Source organism: Pan paniscus, chromosome 7 (assembly GCF_029289425.2).
Source record: "Pan paniscus chromosome 7, NHGRI_mPanPan1-v2.0_pri, whole genome shotgun sequence".
Lineage (NCBI taxonomy): Eukaryota > Metazoa > Chordata > Mammalia > Primates > Hominidae > Pan > Pan paniscus.
This window is the reverse complement of record NC_073256.2, coordinates 28,208,671-28,224,876: the sequence shown is the minus strand read 5'-3', so window position 1 is coordinate 28,224,876 and position 16,206 is coordinate 28,208,671. Positions and strand designations below refer to the sequence as shown.

The 16,206-nt window shown below is 46.9% G+C and overlaps 1 protein-coding gene across 3 annotated transcripts in view; it reads right to left on the bottom strand.

The window, feature by feature from the left end:
- Window positions 1-16,206, bottom strand: part of GATA4 (GATA binding protein 4) — a 55,702-nt gene that overhangs the window by 2,523 nt on the left and 36,973 nt on the right. For 2 of the 3 annotated variants that reach the window (XM_057302967.2, XM_055116254.3), the window contains exons 2-5: window positions 8,403-8,569; window positions 7,252-7,377; window positions 2,356-2,443; window positions 395-543 (exon numbers count right to left, since the gene is read on the bottom strand). In XM_057302967.2, coding sequence (XP_057158950.1) covers window positions 395-543; window positions 2,356-2,443; window positions 7,252-7,377; window positions 8,403-8,567 — 528 coding nt within the window. In that variant the 5' untranslated portion in view covers window positions 8,568-8,569. Of the gene's footprint in view, window positions 1-394; window positions 544-2,355; window positions 2,444-7,251; window positions 7,378-8,402; window positions 8,573-16,206 lie in introns of all 3 variants that reach the window. The other variant, XM_055116253.3, reaches the window with a different exon arrangement.

The window sequence follows — 16,206 nt, the reverse complement described above, 5'->3', positions numbered from 1 at the left end:
CCCTCGCCCCAGCACGCAGTCTCATTCAGGTTGTACTTCTGTGTTGTTTTCCGCCCCTGCCACCCATGCTGTATGCCAGCCCTGGACTCCCCTCTCTTTGTTTCCAAAGATGACGGCATAGAGGAGCTGTTAAAAAATTGTGAGTCACAGTCATGTCCACATCACCATCTTGATAAGATGTCCTGAAATACAGCCCGATGCAGATGCCCCTAGCCTCGTGCGGCCCTGAGGGCACCACACAGCTCAATGACTGGGTCTTCCTAGCGCAGAGGGTAGCTCACTGCTTGCACCTGTGAGGCCTGGCTGCAAGTCCCACCCAATACTAGGCTGGCCTCTGGGACTCTGCAGTCGGCCTCCCCACAAACAGCCCTGGCGCCCCAGCCATGGCGCGTACCTGGGACACGGAGCTGCTGTGCCCGTAGTGAGATGACAGGCCAGGCTCTGTCTTGATGGGACGCATCTCCTCGCTGCTGCTGGTGGTGGCGTTGCTGGAGTTGCTGGAAGCACCGCTGGCGGGAGGAAGGCTCTCACTGCCTGAAGGAGCTGGAATGAAGCAGAGTCACCACACCCAAATCAGCGGCAGGGACAAACGAACAGCCGGCAGCCTGCGAGACAGCCGGGATGGGTGCAAGCTAATGGCTTTATCTACATTTGCCGGGGACAGCAGCAGGGGTCCTTATCAGCGGAGGGCTACAGTTCTCACAGGGATGGCTTCTTCCCCCTATCTCATCTCAAACCCTTGAGGCCTCATGTGTTTCAGGATTCAAAACTTTAAAAAAAGATTCTTCCTCATTCAACTTGAAGATTCAAATTTTTACAAATCCAAATACTGTGTATTATTACAGAATACTTCCAGCAGGGCCTGAGATAATACTCTGTAATGAAATACAATAATATCCCCACAGCAAAACATGTGAATATCATACTGAATGGAGTAAACAGAGACTATCAACAGCCTAGTGTCTGTTCAAAATAGGTTTTGCTGCTGAATCTAGCTTCCTGGATTTGGAATTTTGGACTGGGGATTGTGCGACTGAACCGTATGTCTTCTCTATCTGTGATTGCTACGTGAGAGGAAATAAGGTTACCCAGGGGACGTAGGGGACTCGTCAGCAGTAGGGAAGCAGGAGGAGAGGTGGAAGACCACAGGTGTGAGACACTGAAAATTCCAGTAGGAAATATGCCTGCCAGAAGGGGTATGCCATGGTTGAATGTACAAAAGCAGAACTTTGATCATGTTCTTGGTAGTGGAAAGGGCCCATTTATCTGACTCTGTCATGCCTTAGGTTAGAAGATAAATTTTTCGTCAGATCAGCCAACTCATTTTCTCTGTGACTGCAGCACCGACCAGTCAAATCTTTAACTGGGTAGCAGTACTGAGTGAGGAATGTTTTGGTAGGGAACATAAACGTATTAAAGAACAGCCCTTGTTCTGTCAGAAATTTATATATAATTTTATAAATAAATCTAATTTAAATTTAATAAATAGTTAATATATTAATAGTTAATATATTTATTAAAAATAAATTTAAAAAAGAACAGCCCTCGTTCTTTTTAAATGTATTTCTTTTTTTTTTTTAAAGACAGGGTCTTGCTCTGCTCTCCAGGCTGAAGTGCGGTGGCACGATCATAGATCACTGCAGCCTCAAACTTTTGAGCAGCCCTTATTCTTCATCTAGAAATTAAGAAGGCAGAGTGGTATATGGAAGAGAACATTGACCCAGAAGCAGAAAAACTTGGGTTTTAATTCTCTACCCATTAACAGCTATATGACCCTCGTTAAATCATTGTCCTCTATGAGCCTCAGTTTGCTTGTTAGTAAAATGGGGTCATAAACTGGTTCTCATGGAGTCTTACTTTCATGGAGATAATATTTCTGAAGGGGCTTTCTAAAGCACAAAGCACTGCATGATGTTAATTATACATTGGCTTAGAGATCAATCTGTTAGGGACATGATTAATTGGACCCTGCCCTCCTGGATCCCCGTTAGCCCAAAGAGAATTGAAAGGAACTGAGCTTCTGGGTGGCTGCAGCGCCAAAGATGAAAGGACCGAGTAAAGTTCGTCTTTCCTGCAGGACCTCGGCTGGTCCAGCCTGAGCACTGGGTCTTTGCAGTCGGCAATGATCAGGCCCCAGCTTGAGTTGAGCCTGCTTCAAAAGCTCCCAACACGTTCCATGGCAATTGTTACTTTTTTGCTGGGCTCTTCATCCTGTCCTGAAAGGCCAGGGATGTCCGATGCTGTCACCACCCCCTGGCGGCCCGGGCTGGCCTGCCTAACCCGGAAGATATGATTCTTATGCACTCTGAGGGCTCCTGATGTACTCATATAATCACTCACAGATCTTTTCCTCACCTGCTGGTGTCTTAGATTTATTCAGGTTCTTGGGCTTCCGTTTTCTGGTTTGGATCCCCTCTTTCCGCATTGCAAGAGGCCTGGGGACCTGGAGGGTCACAAGTAAATATATAGGGTTTTCCATTTCTGCGTAGTCTGCTACAGCATTGAAAGACACACACCTGCTGTTGAGAAGGCAACACCTAAGCAATCTCTCCACAAAGCCTGGGGCCCAGACGGGCTGCACAGGCCCCTGGAACTCAGCGAGAAAGAAATCAATTCCGTTTTTAAAAAACTTATCGAGCACCTGTGTGATGTGATGGGTACTTTACTAGAGCCTGGAGAATAGGGAACTAAAGACACACAGTTCCTACCCTCAGAAATTCACAGACAAGTAGAAATAACCAGACTCTGGTAGGTGATGTAAAAAGACAGAGAAACACTAAACTCTGTCCTGGGGTGAGGAGTGGGAAGGAGGGGCACGTGAGGATATCAAGGAAGGCTTCGGTGTGGAGGTGACACCTGAGTTTGTAAAAGGTTTTGAGTAGACAGAGGCAGGCATTTCAGGCAGCAGAGACAGACTGTTCAAAAGCCTTTATCATCCACACAAGGACCCTGAAAACAAAAAGTGGGTGCTAGGCCAGGCAGAGTGGCTCATGCCTGTAATCCCAGCACTTTGGGTGGCCGAGGTGGGAGGACTGCTTGAGCCCAGGAGTTCGAGACCATCCTTGGCAACATAGTGAGACCCCCATCTCTACAAAAAAGGTTTAAAATTAGCTGGGCACGGTGGTGCATGCCTGTAGTCCCAGCTACTCAGAAGGCTGAGATAGGAGGATCACTTGAACCCAGGAAGTCGGGGCTCCAGCAAGCCGTGATCGTGCCACTGCACTCCAGCCTGGGTGGTGGAGCAAGGCCCTATCTTAAAAAGGTGTGAGGGTGCAGGGGTGCTATCAATAATTGTGCTGGGAAAATTGGCCTCAACAGCAACAGTCCCAGTGAGTTGAGATGTAACATCACTCTACTTATTGCAGCTCTGTACTGCATTGGGTCTGCCTGGAGCCATTGGTGCTTCTATGAATGGTGGGTAGCAGTAAGAGACTATGCTAGAGACTGCCCTGTGACCAGGTTCTGAGATAAAATGTCCCTGGACAACACTTTGACCACAGTTCTGTTGGGAGGCAGGCCCCAGAGCCATTCACAGATGCCTAAGCCAGTCCTGGGGAGCAGGACTGCAGGGTGCCTTCCCCACATCTGGTTTCCCTTAGGCTGAGCCAAATCTTTTAGCCCCTTTTCTATGCTATGCTTGTCTACCATGTGCGATTGATAAAGGCCACACCTGCAAATACAGAAAGAAAAGCAATTACTGCTTCAGAGACATGAACACGCAATGGTTAAGCGAGAAATGCACCAGCATATGTGAACTTGAACTGGCCTCCTATTTAACTGTGGGTAGATGGGGCAGCACTTGCACCCCCCGACCCAACCATCTGCACATCTCTCTGTGACTCTACACCCAGACCCCTATTTCCCACCTTGTGGAAGGGTGTCCTCCCCCACCCCATCCCCCTAGCTATGCCTCAAATGTTCAAACCCTTTCTGGCCTCAGTAGAATCTTCCCCTCATGTTAATCTCCATTCACTTAGGTATGCTTTTTTTTTTTTTTGTCAGTTGCAGTAAAATAAAATACACGTAACTTAAAATTTACCATCTTAACCATTCTGAAGTATATTGTTCTGTAGTGTTAAGCGCATTCACACCATTCTGCAACCCTGACCACCATCCCCAGAACTCTTCTCATCTTGCAAAACTCAAACTCCATACTCATTAAACATCACTCCTCATTCCCCCTTTCCCCAGCCCCTGACAGCCTCCGTTCTACTTTCTGTCTCTATGGATTTGACATGTGGTGTCAGGGACCAGAATTCCCTTCCTTTTAAAGGCTGAGTAATATCCTACGTGTATGTATATCACACTTTGTTTATCCGTTCATTTCTCCATGGACACTTGGGTTGTTTACATCTTTCTGCAATTGTGAATCATGCTGCTATAAACAGTAGTGTACAAATAGCTCTTTGAGACCCTGCCTTTAATTCTTTTGGGTATATATCCAGAACTGGTACGCTGGATCATGTGGTAATTCTATTTTTTTATTTTCTGAGAATATAATCTTTTTAATACCTATATAATATTTCCCAATAAGTTTCTTGTACCATTCCCATATTGAAGAACAATAGTTTAACCATTTTCCTTCCAAAGGTTTTCTTTCCTCCATTTTTGCTATTACAAGTGATTAACAAACATCCTTGTATATATGCTTTGTAGAAATATTTTCTTATGAATGTTCATAACTTTAGCCATTTGCTTGTTCATTATAACAAGACATCATGAAAAGATACATGAGACTAAGTTAACAACAGCCCTCTCACTCTACTACCATCAATCCTATCCCAGTGAGGCAACTGGATTTAACAGCCTGTTATATATTCTTACATTAAAAAAAAATTCTCAAACATCTGTACACATATATATCTATTGACTTGGTTTGGCTGTGTCCCCACCAAAATCTCATCTTGAATTGTAGCTCCCATAATTCCCACGTGTTGTGGGACTGACCTGATGGGAGATAACTGAGTCACAGGGGCGGTTTCTCCCATACTGTTCTCACTATAGTGAGTAAGTCTCATGAGAGCTGATGGTTTTATAAGGGGAAACCCCTTTTGCTTGGCTCTCATTCTCTCTTGCCTGCTGCCATGTAAGACGTGCCTTTCACCTTCCGCCATGATTGTGAGGCCTCCCCAGCGATGTGGAACTGTGAGTCCATTAAGCCACTTTTTAATTTTGGGTATGTCTTTATCAGCAGTGTGAAAACAGGCTAATACACCTATACGTGTATATTTGTGTGTGTGTGTTCACCCATCCACTGGTCTGTCCACCCATCCATATGTATGTGTGTTTAATGCACCTTCAACACTCATAGTATGGGGTCATGCTACATATATTTCTTTGCAACGTGCTTTTTCATTTTCTAGATCAAGATACATGGCCCTAGATTATTATTTTTAAGTTTCTTCTCAATATTCCACATTTTGGGATATACGAGAATTTTTTCAACCATTCCTTTATGGGGTTTTAAGGTTGTTTCTAGTTTTTGCCACCACAAACAACGCAGCAATAAATGGTTCAAAGGTCATCATGTACTGGTTATTTTTTATAGGCTAGTTTCCCAACAGTAGACCTGCCAGATATAAAGGTGTTCATGGTTTTAACCTTAAAAAATACCACTAAGTTAATAGATGCAGTAATTCAAATACAGATCAATAATATATGAGAGTATCTAATTCCCCAAATCCATAGCAGCACACACTTTAATTTTTGCCAAATATATGGGCAAAGTAGGGACTTTCATGGTCATTTTCAGGTACACTTCCCTGATTTTTAGTGAGATTCAGCATATGTGCACATGTTTCATGGCTATCTGGGCAGCTTCTGTGAGATGTCAGTCCATATCTTTTGCCCATTTGGGGGAAGTGGGGAAAGATCAATTGTTCTTTTCTTATTAGGCTATAAGATCTATCTGTTTCTGGTTTGGTTTGGTTTTAATTTAACTTGTATTTGAACAATTAAGACTTGCATATGTCCCGTCTAAGGTGCCAAGGGGGTACACAGCAAAAAGAGTGTCCTTCCAATCCCTTCTCCCCAGGACCCCGGTTTTTCTCCTGGAGGCACCCCATGTACGTATATATGCATACATGTGACCATGTGACCAACCTCTACATATCCTACCAGAGGTGTTCTGTATATGTGGAAGCAACCACCTATAAATTATGTTCTTCCTCATGTTTATAAAAATAGTGTCATAGTAGGTAGTGTTGGGCACCTTGCCTTTTTGTTAATACTGTATAATGGAGAATGTTCCAATAAAAATTAAAGAGCTTTGAAGAAGCTCCTTGTAATTCTGGAAATATTAACCCTTTTTCTGATACTGTGTGTATTGGTCTTTACTTTCCCTAGGTATGATTTCCAGGCACAAATAGTAAATATTTACAAAATCAAATATATCTAACTATTCTTATATGGCTAAAAAGTTTTAAAACCTTATTTAAGAAGTTCTCCCATCCCCAAAGTTATATAAATACTTTCCCTTACATTTTCTTCCAGTGTTTTTATTGTCTGATTTTTTTTGTAGTATTTTATTGTCTAATATTTTTATTTTTTGGAAACAGGGTCTCACTTTGTCACTCAGGCTGGAGTGCAGTGGCACAATCAGAGCTCACTGCAGCCTCAAACTCCTGAGCTCAAGCCATCCTCCTACCTCAGACTCCTGAGTAGCTGGGACTAGAGGCATGCACCACCACGCCCAGCTAGATTTTTTTTTTTTTTTTTAGTAGAGACAAAGTTTCACCATGTTGTCCAGGTTGGTTTTGAACTCCTGAGCTCATGCAATCCTCCTGCCTCAGCCTCCCAAAGTGCTGGGATTACAGGCATGAGTCATGATGCCTGGCCTTACTTTTAGTTTATTTCAAAGATGTTTTACATTTAATATCTTTAATTCACCTAAGTTTATTTTTGTTTAAGGTAGGAGGTGGAGGTCATGCTTTCCTTCTGTTTTCCAAATGAACAGTCAATTTTGTCAATACAACTATCCTTAAGCTTCTTATCCACTGAATCGAAATGTCACCTTTGTTACACATCAAACTGCTATATATAAATGTAGCCTGCTCATCTGTAAAATGGAAAATTCACTTATACAATGTAAAGGACGGAAGAGGCCAGCAAAGTAGTTGAAAGTCCCTTCCAAATCTAAGTATCTTTGTTAAGAAGGAAAAATGAATGCTAGTTCAAAGGAAGAAGACAAGGGAGGACTGAGAGATGGGCATCAGAAGGCAAGGATGCCGCATGGGCGCGGGACCCACGTACCCCGTGGAGCTTCATGTAGAGGCCGCAGGCGTTGCACACAGGCTCGCCCTCCGCATTGCGGCGCCACAGCGTGGTGGTGGTGGTCTGGCAGTTGGCACAGGAGAGGCCCACTCGGCGGGAGGCGGACTGCAAGACAGGAAACAAATGCTTCATGTCCAAGTAGAAGGTGGGCACTGCCCTTCCACCTCGCGTGTGGCTGCGGAGCTGGGCCTCCCTAACGGGAGGCAGGGCTGGGCCCTAACGACCCTGCATGAGATCTCTGACCTGTGACGGCACCTAACTCTCCTGTCACCTGAGCCACTGCGAGGAATAAATCAGAACAAGGTTTCTGCTGCCCGAGGAGCACGAACGTGGGCATCGAGACCTGGTTTCCTGTCCTAACCATCATTCACCATCAGGCAAATAACCAGTGAGCGCCAGGCACTGCCGGCAGGAAAGCTTCTCCTGAGAGGACAACTGACCAGGGCTGCAGGTGCTGGGAGCAGGCAGAGAGTGAGGAATCACGGTGTCCAAATGGTACCAAAGTCTGAATGGCCCTGGGACCTCAAGAAAGGGAGGCACCAGGTTTATCCCCTCTGTTCTTCCCTCCTTAATATAGTGCAAGCTGGTTGGTGTTGACCAGAATCAAATTATATTAAAAAGGAGCAGGAAGCCAGGAGCCAAGCCCCAGGCCCAAACTCTTCCCTAGCCACGGGGCCCAACACAAGCTGCCTGCACTTCTGGGCTTTGGGATTTATCAACTGATCAACTGAGGTTAAGGTAGAGACCAGCCTCTGAGGTGACCTTCCTTGCAGGGTTGGTGTGGGTGGAGGAGACACTCCAGTCGACAATGAGCTGGGAACCAGGAAACCTGGATTCTGGTTCCAGAGTTCCAGATAGGAGACTCAGTACCTGAGCGGCTGTGGGCAAGGCCACTAGCTTTTCTGAGCCTCACTTTCAGTTTCTGTGTACCGAAGAGGTTGAACTAGACAGCCTGGATCATTCTGGTGGCTCCAGCTAACTCTAAAGTTGTGAGAATTATTATGGGGCTCTCACCCACGTAATCCCCGATCCACACCCTCAAGTTCCAAAATTCAAAACCAGAGGATGTCCCACCAAGGCGAGAGCTCTGCAGCCAGGTGCCCAGAGGAGGCTGCAAGGCACGTGCTTACCAGCCGGCGCTGGGGCTTGATGAGCGGCCGGTTGATGCCGTTCATCTTGTGGTAGAGGCCGCAGGCGTTGCACAGATAGTGACCCGTCCCATCTCGCCTCCAGAGCGGGGTGGACATAGCCCCACAGTTGACACACTCTCTGCCTTCTGAGAAGTCGTCAAACATATCTACTGAGTTGGGGGAAACAGACAAGAAAAGACACAGAGGATTAATTCTTTGTTTATGCCCAGCTCTCACATCTGAGAATCTAGAGCTAACAGAAACAATGCCCTTTCCTTGGAAGGAGAAGACCACCTCGGGCTGCTCTTGCTCTTCCTCACTCTGACTTCAGCCCCTGCTCCCTAATCCCAGACACTGAGAGTTCCCCTGAGCACGAGAAGAGGAAAAAGTTGCAGTGATCACCCACGTCCTGGGCTGGGAGGCGGGACACCTGGATTTCAGTCCAGATATCACATTCAGAGCCTCCAGCCCTAGGCCACTCACCTCACAGCGAGGTCCACGCAAACCTTCTTGCTCTCTCTTTTTCCCTTTCAAAGTTAGTAAGATTACTTTTCCCTTTGCATAAAAATATAATAAATATTTACCTTAGGAAAATTAGTGCCAAAATACATAAAGAAAATCCAGAATGTCACTAATGTTTTGAGCATTTGGTTCTATTGTATCCTTTGTAAGACTGTATTTATTTTATTCTTTTTATTAGAGACAGGGTCACTCTGTCACCCAGGCTGGAGTACAGTGGTGCAGTCATAACTCAGTCCAGCCTTGAACCCCTGGGCTCAAGCGATACTCCAGCCTCAGCCTCCCAAAGTGCTGAGACTACATGCATGAGCCACTGTGCCCAGCCCTTTGTGAGACTTTTCTTTTTTTGAGATGGAGTTTCACTCTTGTTGCCCAGGCTAGAGTGCAATGGTGCGATCTCAGCTCACTGCAACCTCAGCCTCCCAGGTTCACGCGATTCTCCTGCCTCAGCCTCCGAAGTAGCTAGGATTACAGGCATGCGCCACCACACACGGCTAATTTTGTGCTTTTAGTAGAGACGGGGTTTCATCAGGCTGGTCTCAAACTCCTGACCCCAAATGGTCCACCTGCCTCAGCCTCCCAAAGTACTGGGTCAGTACACCACATCCGGCCTTGTGAGACTTTCATATGTTGATATATATTTTTGCCAAGCTATATAATTCTGAGTCTGTGTGGGTCATTTGCTTAATACCAAAACATTTTCCCAATGACAAATTCTTTATAAACTCATTTTATAAAATTCTTTATACACTCATATACTATTATTCCATCATATAAATGTGCCATCATTTAACTAGTATCATTCAGCTATTAATCTTCATCCAGTTTTGGATTCTTGTTTCATAAACACTGCTCCTTACTTAAGTGTGTGCATTTCTAGTTATTCCTTACGATACTCTCTGAGAAGTAGAATTTCTGAGTCAAAGGCACTAAATTTCTTTGTCAGTTCTGGAATTTGCTAACTGTCCTGCAAAAAAAGCTTCATTCATTCATTTTTTCTGTTTTAATATACCTGTATGGGCTGCCATATCATAGTTGGACATTTTTCTTGCTTATTGGTATATAAAATAAAGGTGCATATTATAAGCAATGGCACTTTAGAGCTGCTCACATAAGCGTAGCATCTCCCCAGCTACCACAAGGCTGCCGGGGTCTGCCGCTCCCTTCACTTGCTCACCCCTCCCCGCCATCACCTTTATCATCCATGTCTACAGAATGTTACAATTGACAGATTCCACTTGTGTCCATTCTCCTCACCCTCGTGAGACAGGCTGGGCCAGTTTTCTTACTCCCCGTAGTCTATATAAAGCCTGGCTCACCATCTCCAGAAGTCTCTCTGACTTCATGTTATCCTAATTTGCTGTCCCAAAACACATCTACCTTGGTCTCCAGATTCTTCCTATCCTGCTGCCAGAGGCAACGGCAGATTTTTCTCTAGTGAAGAGGGGTGCTTTTATTGAGTTGGGAGGACAGGTGGTAAAGAGCTCTCTTTCCAACAGGACCCAGCTCGGGAGTGGGTTAAGGTTGCGCATTTTGCTAGTTATGTGGCCCAGCTACTTGCTCTAGGGGAATGTGGGCCAGAGAAGAGGATGGTGGGGGGCCCTCCCCACAACTCTGGGTACACAAACAGTCATTTGCACCTGCAAACAGGTAGCTGTGTGTCCACACCAAGTAAACAGTGTGCAGGTGTAAGGGGCTATTTGCTCAGGCCAGGGAGCGGAGCACCGGCGTCACAGCAGAGGCTATTTTTACACCTGGGTCACAGTGACAGCCTCCACCAAGGTCGCCTGCCCTCAGAGCCACCCATGAGATGCGGCCACTCCCGCCCATAGCTTGCTCCCAGCTGGACCACCACAATCAACACTACTGTTGCCACCTCTACAGTCCGTGCCTATGGGCTGTCAGCTCCGCTTCTTTCATCCAGGGCTGCCCATGAGGGGATTAAAGAGGCCAGGAATTTACAGAAGGACATTAGACCAAGCCCACTCCACAGCAAGAGCGGGGCGCGGGCAACGTCGTCGTTTTGTTGGGTGTTCGCAATAAACACTAGGTGGCGCTACCATCTCAAAATTGAACCAAGACACGCGGTCTAGCCTGAATCACACTTGGACATAGAGGCCTTGTAAGATCACCTTTCCATTCCAAACCTAGTGCAACCCTCTCATTCTGGTTTCCTTTTTTATTTTATTTTGCTCTTTAGAGACCGGGTTCACTCTCACCCAAGCTGGAGTGTAGTGGTGCAATCACAGCTCACTGCAGCCACCAACTCCTGGCCTCAAGAGATACTCCTGCCTCAGTCTATTTTTTTTTCTATCTTTTTTTTTTTCTTTTTTTTTGAGACAGAGTCTCATTCTGTCACCCAGGCTGGAGTGCAGTGGGCATTGCAACCTCTAGCTTCCTTAGAACCTGGGACCACAGGCACACGCTACCATCCCCAGCTAATTTTTGTAGAGACAAGGTTTCACTGTGTTGCCCAGGCTGGTCTCAAATTCCTGGGTTCAAGTGATCCTCCTGCCTCGGCCTCCCAAAATGCTGGGATTACAGGCATAAGCCACTGCACCCAGCCCTATTTTTCTTTATTATGAAAAAATTTAAACATATTCGGAAGGGGACAGAATATGAAAACGAACTCTTAACTATCATCCAGCTTCCAATCATTTGTGGTCAATCTTGTCTTACCTGTACCTCCATTCACTTTCCCCCACATTGTGTTACTGAAGAAAATCCCAGACTTCTATTATTTTATTCATAAATATCTCAGTATGTTCCTCTAACAGATAGAGTCACACTCCTAAAAATAAGCAAACTGGCTTCTCTCCTACATTCTGGTTCATTTAAGTGAAAAATATCTCATAATGTGTTCCTCTTGTTCGGAGGGGAGATTCTCTTTTCTCCTCACAATTATTGTTTTATATGCAGGAATGGAGTCTTTTTTTTCTTTTTCCCACACTACACTGATGCAAAGAAAAACTTTTTGTGAGACAGGGTCTCACTCTGTCCCCCAGGCTGGAGTACAGTGCTGCGATCTTGGCTCACTGCTGCCTCAACCTCCTAGGCTCAAGCAATCTTCCCACCTCAGCCTCCCAAGTATCTGGGACTACAGGTGCATGCTGCCATGCCTTGCTAATTTTTTTTTTTTTTTGGTAGAGACAAGCTCTCACTGTGTTGTACAGACTGGTCTTGAACTCCTAAGCTCAAGTGATCCTCCTACCTCAGCCTTCCAAAGTGCTGGGATTATGGGCGTGAGCCACCATGTCCACCCCAGAACTGTGCCCATCCCAGAATCTTATTAAAGGACGCAGGAATCCCTGGAGCGTGATATCAGCTGCCGACTCACCTCTGGCTGCCTTGAGAGCCCAACACACAGGTGTGCCTCAGCAGCTCCTGCAGGCTCACCTCAAAGTTGGGTTATGCATTCAAGCAATTATTTTACTGTCCAGGTAAAGTCACTGGAGGTTGCCAAGTATGTATTTGCCACCAACAAATATTTACTGAGCATCTGCTATTTAATCACTCCGATAGATGTCACAGGAGCTAGGAGGGACCCCAGGTCTCAGAATGCTAATGATCTATTTGGACAAATTGGATTTGAATATCAATAATGACTAATAATATTAGTTCATTTTTAGAACACACCCTCAGCAGAGTGGGGGACTCATGGCAGACCCTAATTGTCTAGGGCAGAAAGTGTGGAATTCCCACCAGCATAAAAGTCCCATTGCGATAGAAGGGTCAGGGGTTACCAAAACAGCCAAAGTAAAGCCAATAGTCAACCTGCTCCACCTCCAAATCTGCAGAAGTTTCCATATTTCCAACCACAAAATCCTGCCATCCAACCTGCTCCATGAAATGTTACACATATTTTTAAACAATTATTACCAAAACAAGGTAACCATAGAGGAAAACGTTGGCCCTACAATGTTAAATGACAAACACAGCACTAAGTCCCAAACTAGCACTGACATCTGGTATGAACCTCGGTAAGCACCACTTCTCATTCCTTCCTAGGAAAGGCACTGAGAGGAACTTCCCTGGGGGCAAGAGTGATTCTGAAGCCAGGGGGCACAGCTGTGGCCTCGGATGCAGCCCCTCCCACCCAGTGCTGGCATCCCGGGAACTCCTCCAGCCACTTGGAAGGCATCACCCACGTTTGGAGGAAAGACTTGTAATAATAGTTGTAAAGTACTTTGCAAATGAGAGGAAAAACTTACAACAATGGCTGTAAAGTGCTTTGCAAACATCAAATGAGATAACAATGATGGATTATTGTTAGGAGGCTGAAATTGGAGGGGTCAGGAGGGAGTGGGAAAGACCAGGACAAACTTTGGCGCTGGTTATTGGAGGAGGGGAGGACAGATAAAAGAGCTAGGAGACTGGGGAATCTGACCTTTCTGAAACCACTGGGGCTATGCTCAGAATTGTCTGTGCTCTCAGCGGTCAGGTTTGAGACTGCAAGCCAGGAACCAACTGACAGCAAGGCTGACCGTGTTCACTTATTCACTCTCCAAGTTGCTTCTCATGGGAAGTATTAATTAACGATTAGTTTAGCAATGAAAAGCACAAAATAAATTATGTCCTAACTCCAAGGATGGGGATCTCACTCTTCACTTCCTCCCATACCTTGCTAAAAAAAGTTTTTTTTAAAGAGGAAACAAAGTCTGATAGTCTGATTTCTCAGCGAGCCAGTGCAGTATGGATATTCCTATCAATTAAACAAGCTGCTCCCACCCTAGTGCCTGAAAGAAGAATGCAGGCCAGGAGGTTGAAACATCCCACCCCTGACTTCCCTACAAAGAACTGACGCAGCCAGAGGCAAAGACACCGACCTCTCCTCTCCTCTGACCTGCTCCATCCATCTTGGGGAACCCACCCACCCCAACAAGGGGAGGCCAGTCAGGGCGGGGAGAGGGAAGGCACGGGAGGAAGAAAGGGAGAGGAATCAGAGGCCAGGGTCACGGTTCCGCTCTCCACTCCCTCCCCTGGGCACTGCTGGCCGCTGGGGAGACAGCTCAGGCCACTGCTGCCGCCCCATCGGCGCCACAGAGCCTAGTCTGCTCTCCTGCAGATGCTCCCCTCAGACTTCCACCTGCTGGGGAGAGCTGGTGTTGGGCCCCAGCCTGTGTTGGAAGAACCTCACCGTCATGCCTGGAGGCACAGTTGATGGGTCTCAGCCCCTTCACAGCAATGCCTGAAACTCAAATATTTGCCATGCGTCTGTATACGCGCCCCTGTCCAAGTGCTAGACGTAACGAACATGTTGGCAAAATCCATGCTAACTCCTTGCCCAAAGTTGTTTTGGTCTAGCTGGGGATGCACAACTCAAAAATAATCACTACCTTTGAGATGACAAACTGCAGTGGGCCTGGGCCTCACACTGGTGCCCAGCCCACCACCTCCAGCTTCAGATCTGCAGCATCCTGGACGTTCAGGGAGAGACACGTCAACAGTTGAAAGGGCCCGTGCCCGGGGCAGCTGGGCAGTGCTACACAAGAGGGGCCAGAGGGGGCCAAGGAGATGCAACACAGAAGGCTTTCTTGGAAAACGCCAGACCCCAGCCCAGACTGGGCAGGAGGGAGGGACCTGCCCAGAAACCGTTCCCTGGAAACCAAAGGGGCTTCAGAGCAAAGTCTCAGCCCCACCCAAATGTCCCTTGCTGAACCCCAGGCCCATGTCCCATCCAGAGTTCACCAGAGATGGAGCCTGGATTTCCCGACAGGCCCGGATCTGTCCCTGCGGCTGGCGCCTGGGTGTGGGGCACGAGGCCCAAACAAAGCCTGAGGTTTTCCTGGCAGCTCTTGAGCCCTGGGTCTTCTGGGCTTCGTCAGGCTCGGCAGATGCCTGTGACAGGAGGCTGTCACGGGGAGGCCCACAGAGCTCCAGCGGCGCTCCGGCCGGGGATGAAATCACCTATTTTGGAAGCTCCTGCAGCTGCTGAACAGAGGCGGTTACCAGTTACCGCCCACCTTGCAGAGTCACCCCACAGAGTCCAAGGCCTCTGCTTCTGACCCTTATAAAGGACAAGAACCCAGGATGTCGGCTGGCTGGAGTGACAGAATGTGACTCAGTTTTGTTTTGTTTTGTTTTTCCTAAATCACAAACAGGCAAGGACATCGTGAAAGGGAAAGGAAAAAAAAAAACAAAAAACACCAAAAACAAGAATGGAGGGAGGGGGGAACGTAGAGAGATAGAGGAGGAAGAGGTTGAAGAACAAATGATAGGGGAAAATACACCCGCTCATATGCAAAGAGGTTTTACAAATGACAAAGAGAAAGATGAGCTTGAAGGCTGTAACAGGCAACCACACCTGTCACTGGAGGAAATGTGGAAAGACTCAAGCCCCTGACACCCTGGGACCCAGCGGCTCCTCCCTGGAGGTCTAAGAACTCCCAGCACCTCCGCACCTGCCTGGTCTGTGCTCATAGTAAGGTGAGTGTGGGAGGCTGGTCCAGGAGAGGATGGCAATGGAGGAAAGTTCAGGAGCTTTAGAGAAAAGATCCTGCCCAGGGCCACAGAGCTAATCAACAGCAAAGTGGGATCGAACCCAGGCTGGGCAGTCAGTCTCTTAACCGCAGGCCAGAGTCCCACCAGCGCTGCCCACAGATGCCTTGGCCATCCCTGACCCCTTCCCCAGCGGCAAAAGCTGGCAGCAGATAGAAAATCAGTCTCGATTTGGCCTGTGAGCAGCAAGAGCTGTAGTTCAGAGCGCAAGCATGCTGTTTTCCCATCTTGTCTGATCTCAGAAACTTCCCAGCATCTCTGTTTCAATGCTTCTCAGCTCACCCACTTGGGAAACGCTTCCTGGCCTTAATCATTGTCAAGATTAGATTTTGAGACCTTCGAGAACCCCTCCATGTGGGCCTATAATTACAGCATAAAGATTTCCCCATAAAATGCAGGATCAGTTGCTGGCTCCAGGAGAAATGTAGGATGCTTCTGAATTCAAATCTGAGCCTCTGCAATCACAATGCCATAGAGCTAAGTCCGCGAACTTGTGGACTGTTGCATTACTCTCACAGGGACTTTTTTTGTTTGTTTTTTTTTTCAATGGGGTCTTGCTCTGTCACCCAGGCTGGAGTCCAGCAGCTCAGTCATAGCTAATTGCAGCCTTGACTTCCCGGCCCCAAGCGATCCTCCTGCCTGAACCTCCTGAGTAGCTGGGACTACAGTTGCACACCACCACGCTCAGCTAATTTTTCTAGCATTTTGTAGAGATGGGGTCTCACTATGTTGCCCAGGCTGATCTTGAACTCCTGAGTTCAAGCAATCCTCCCGCCTCAGCCTCCCA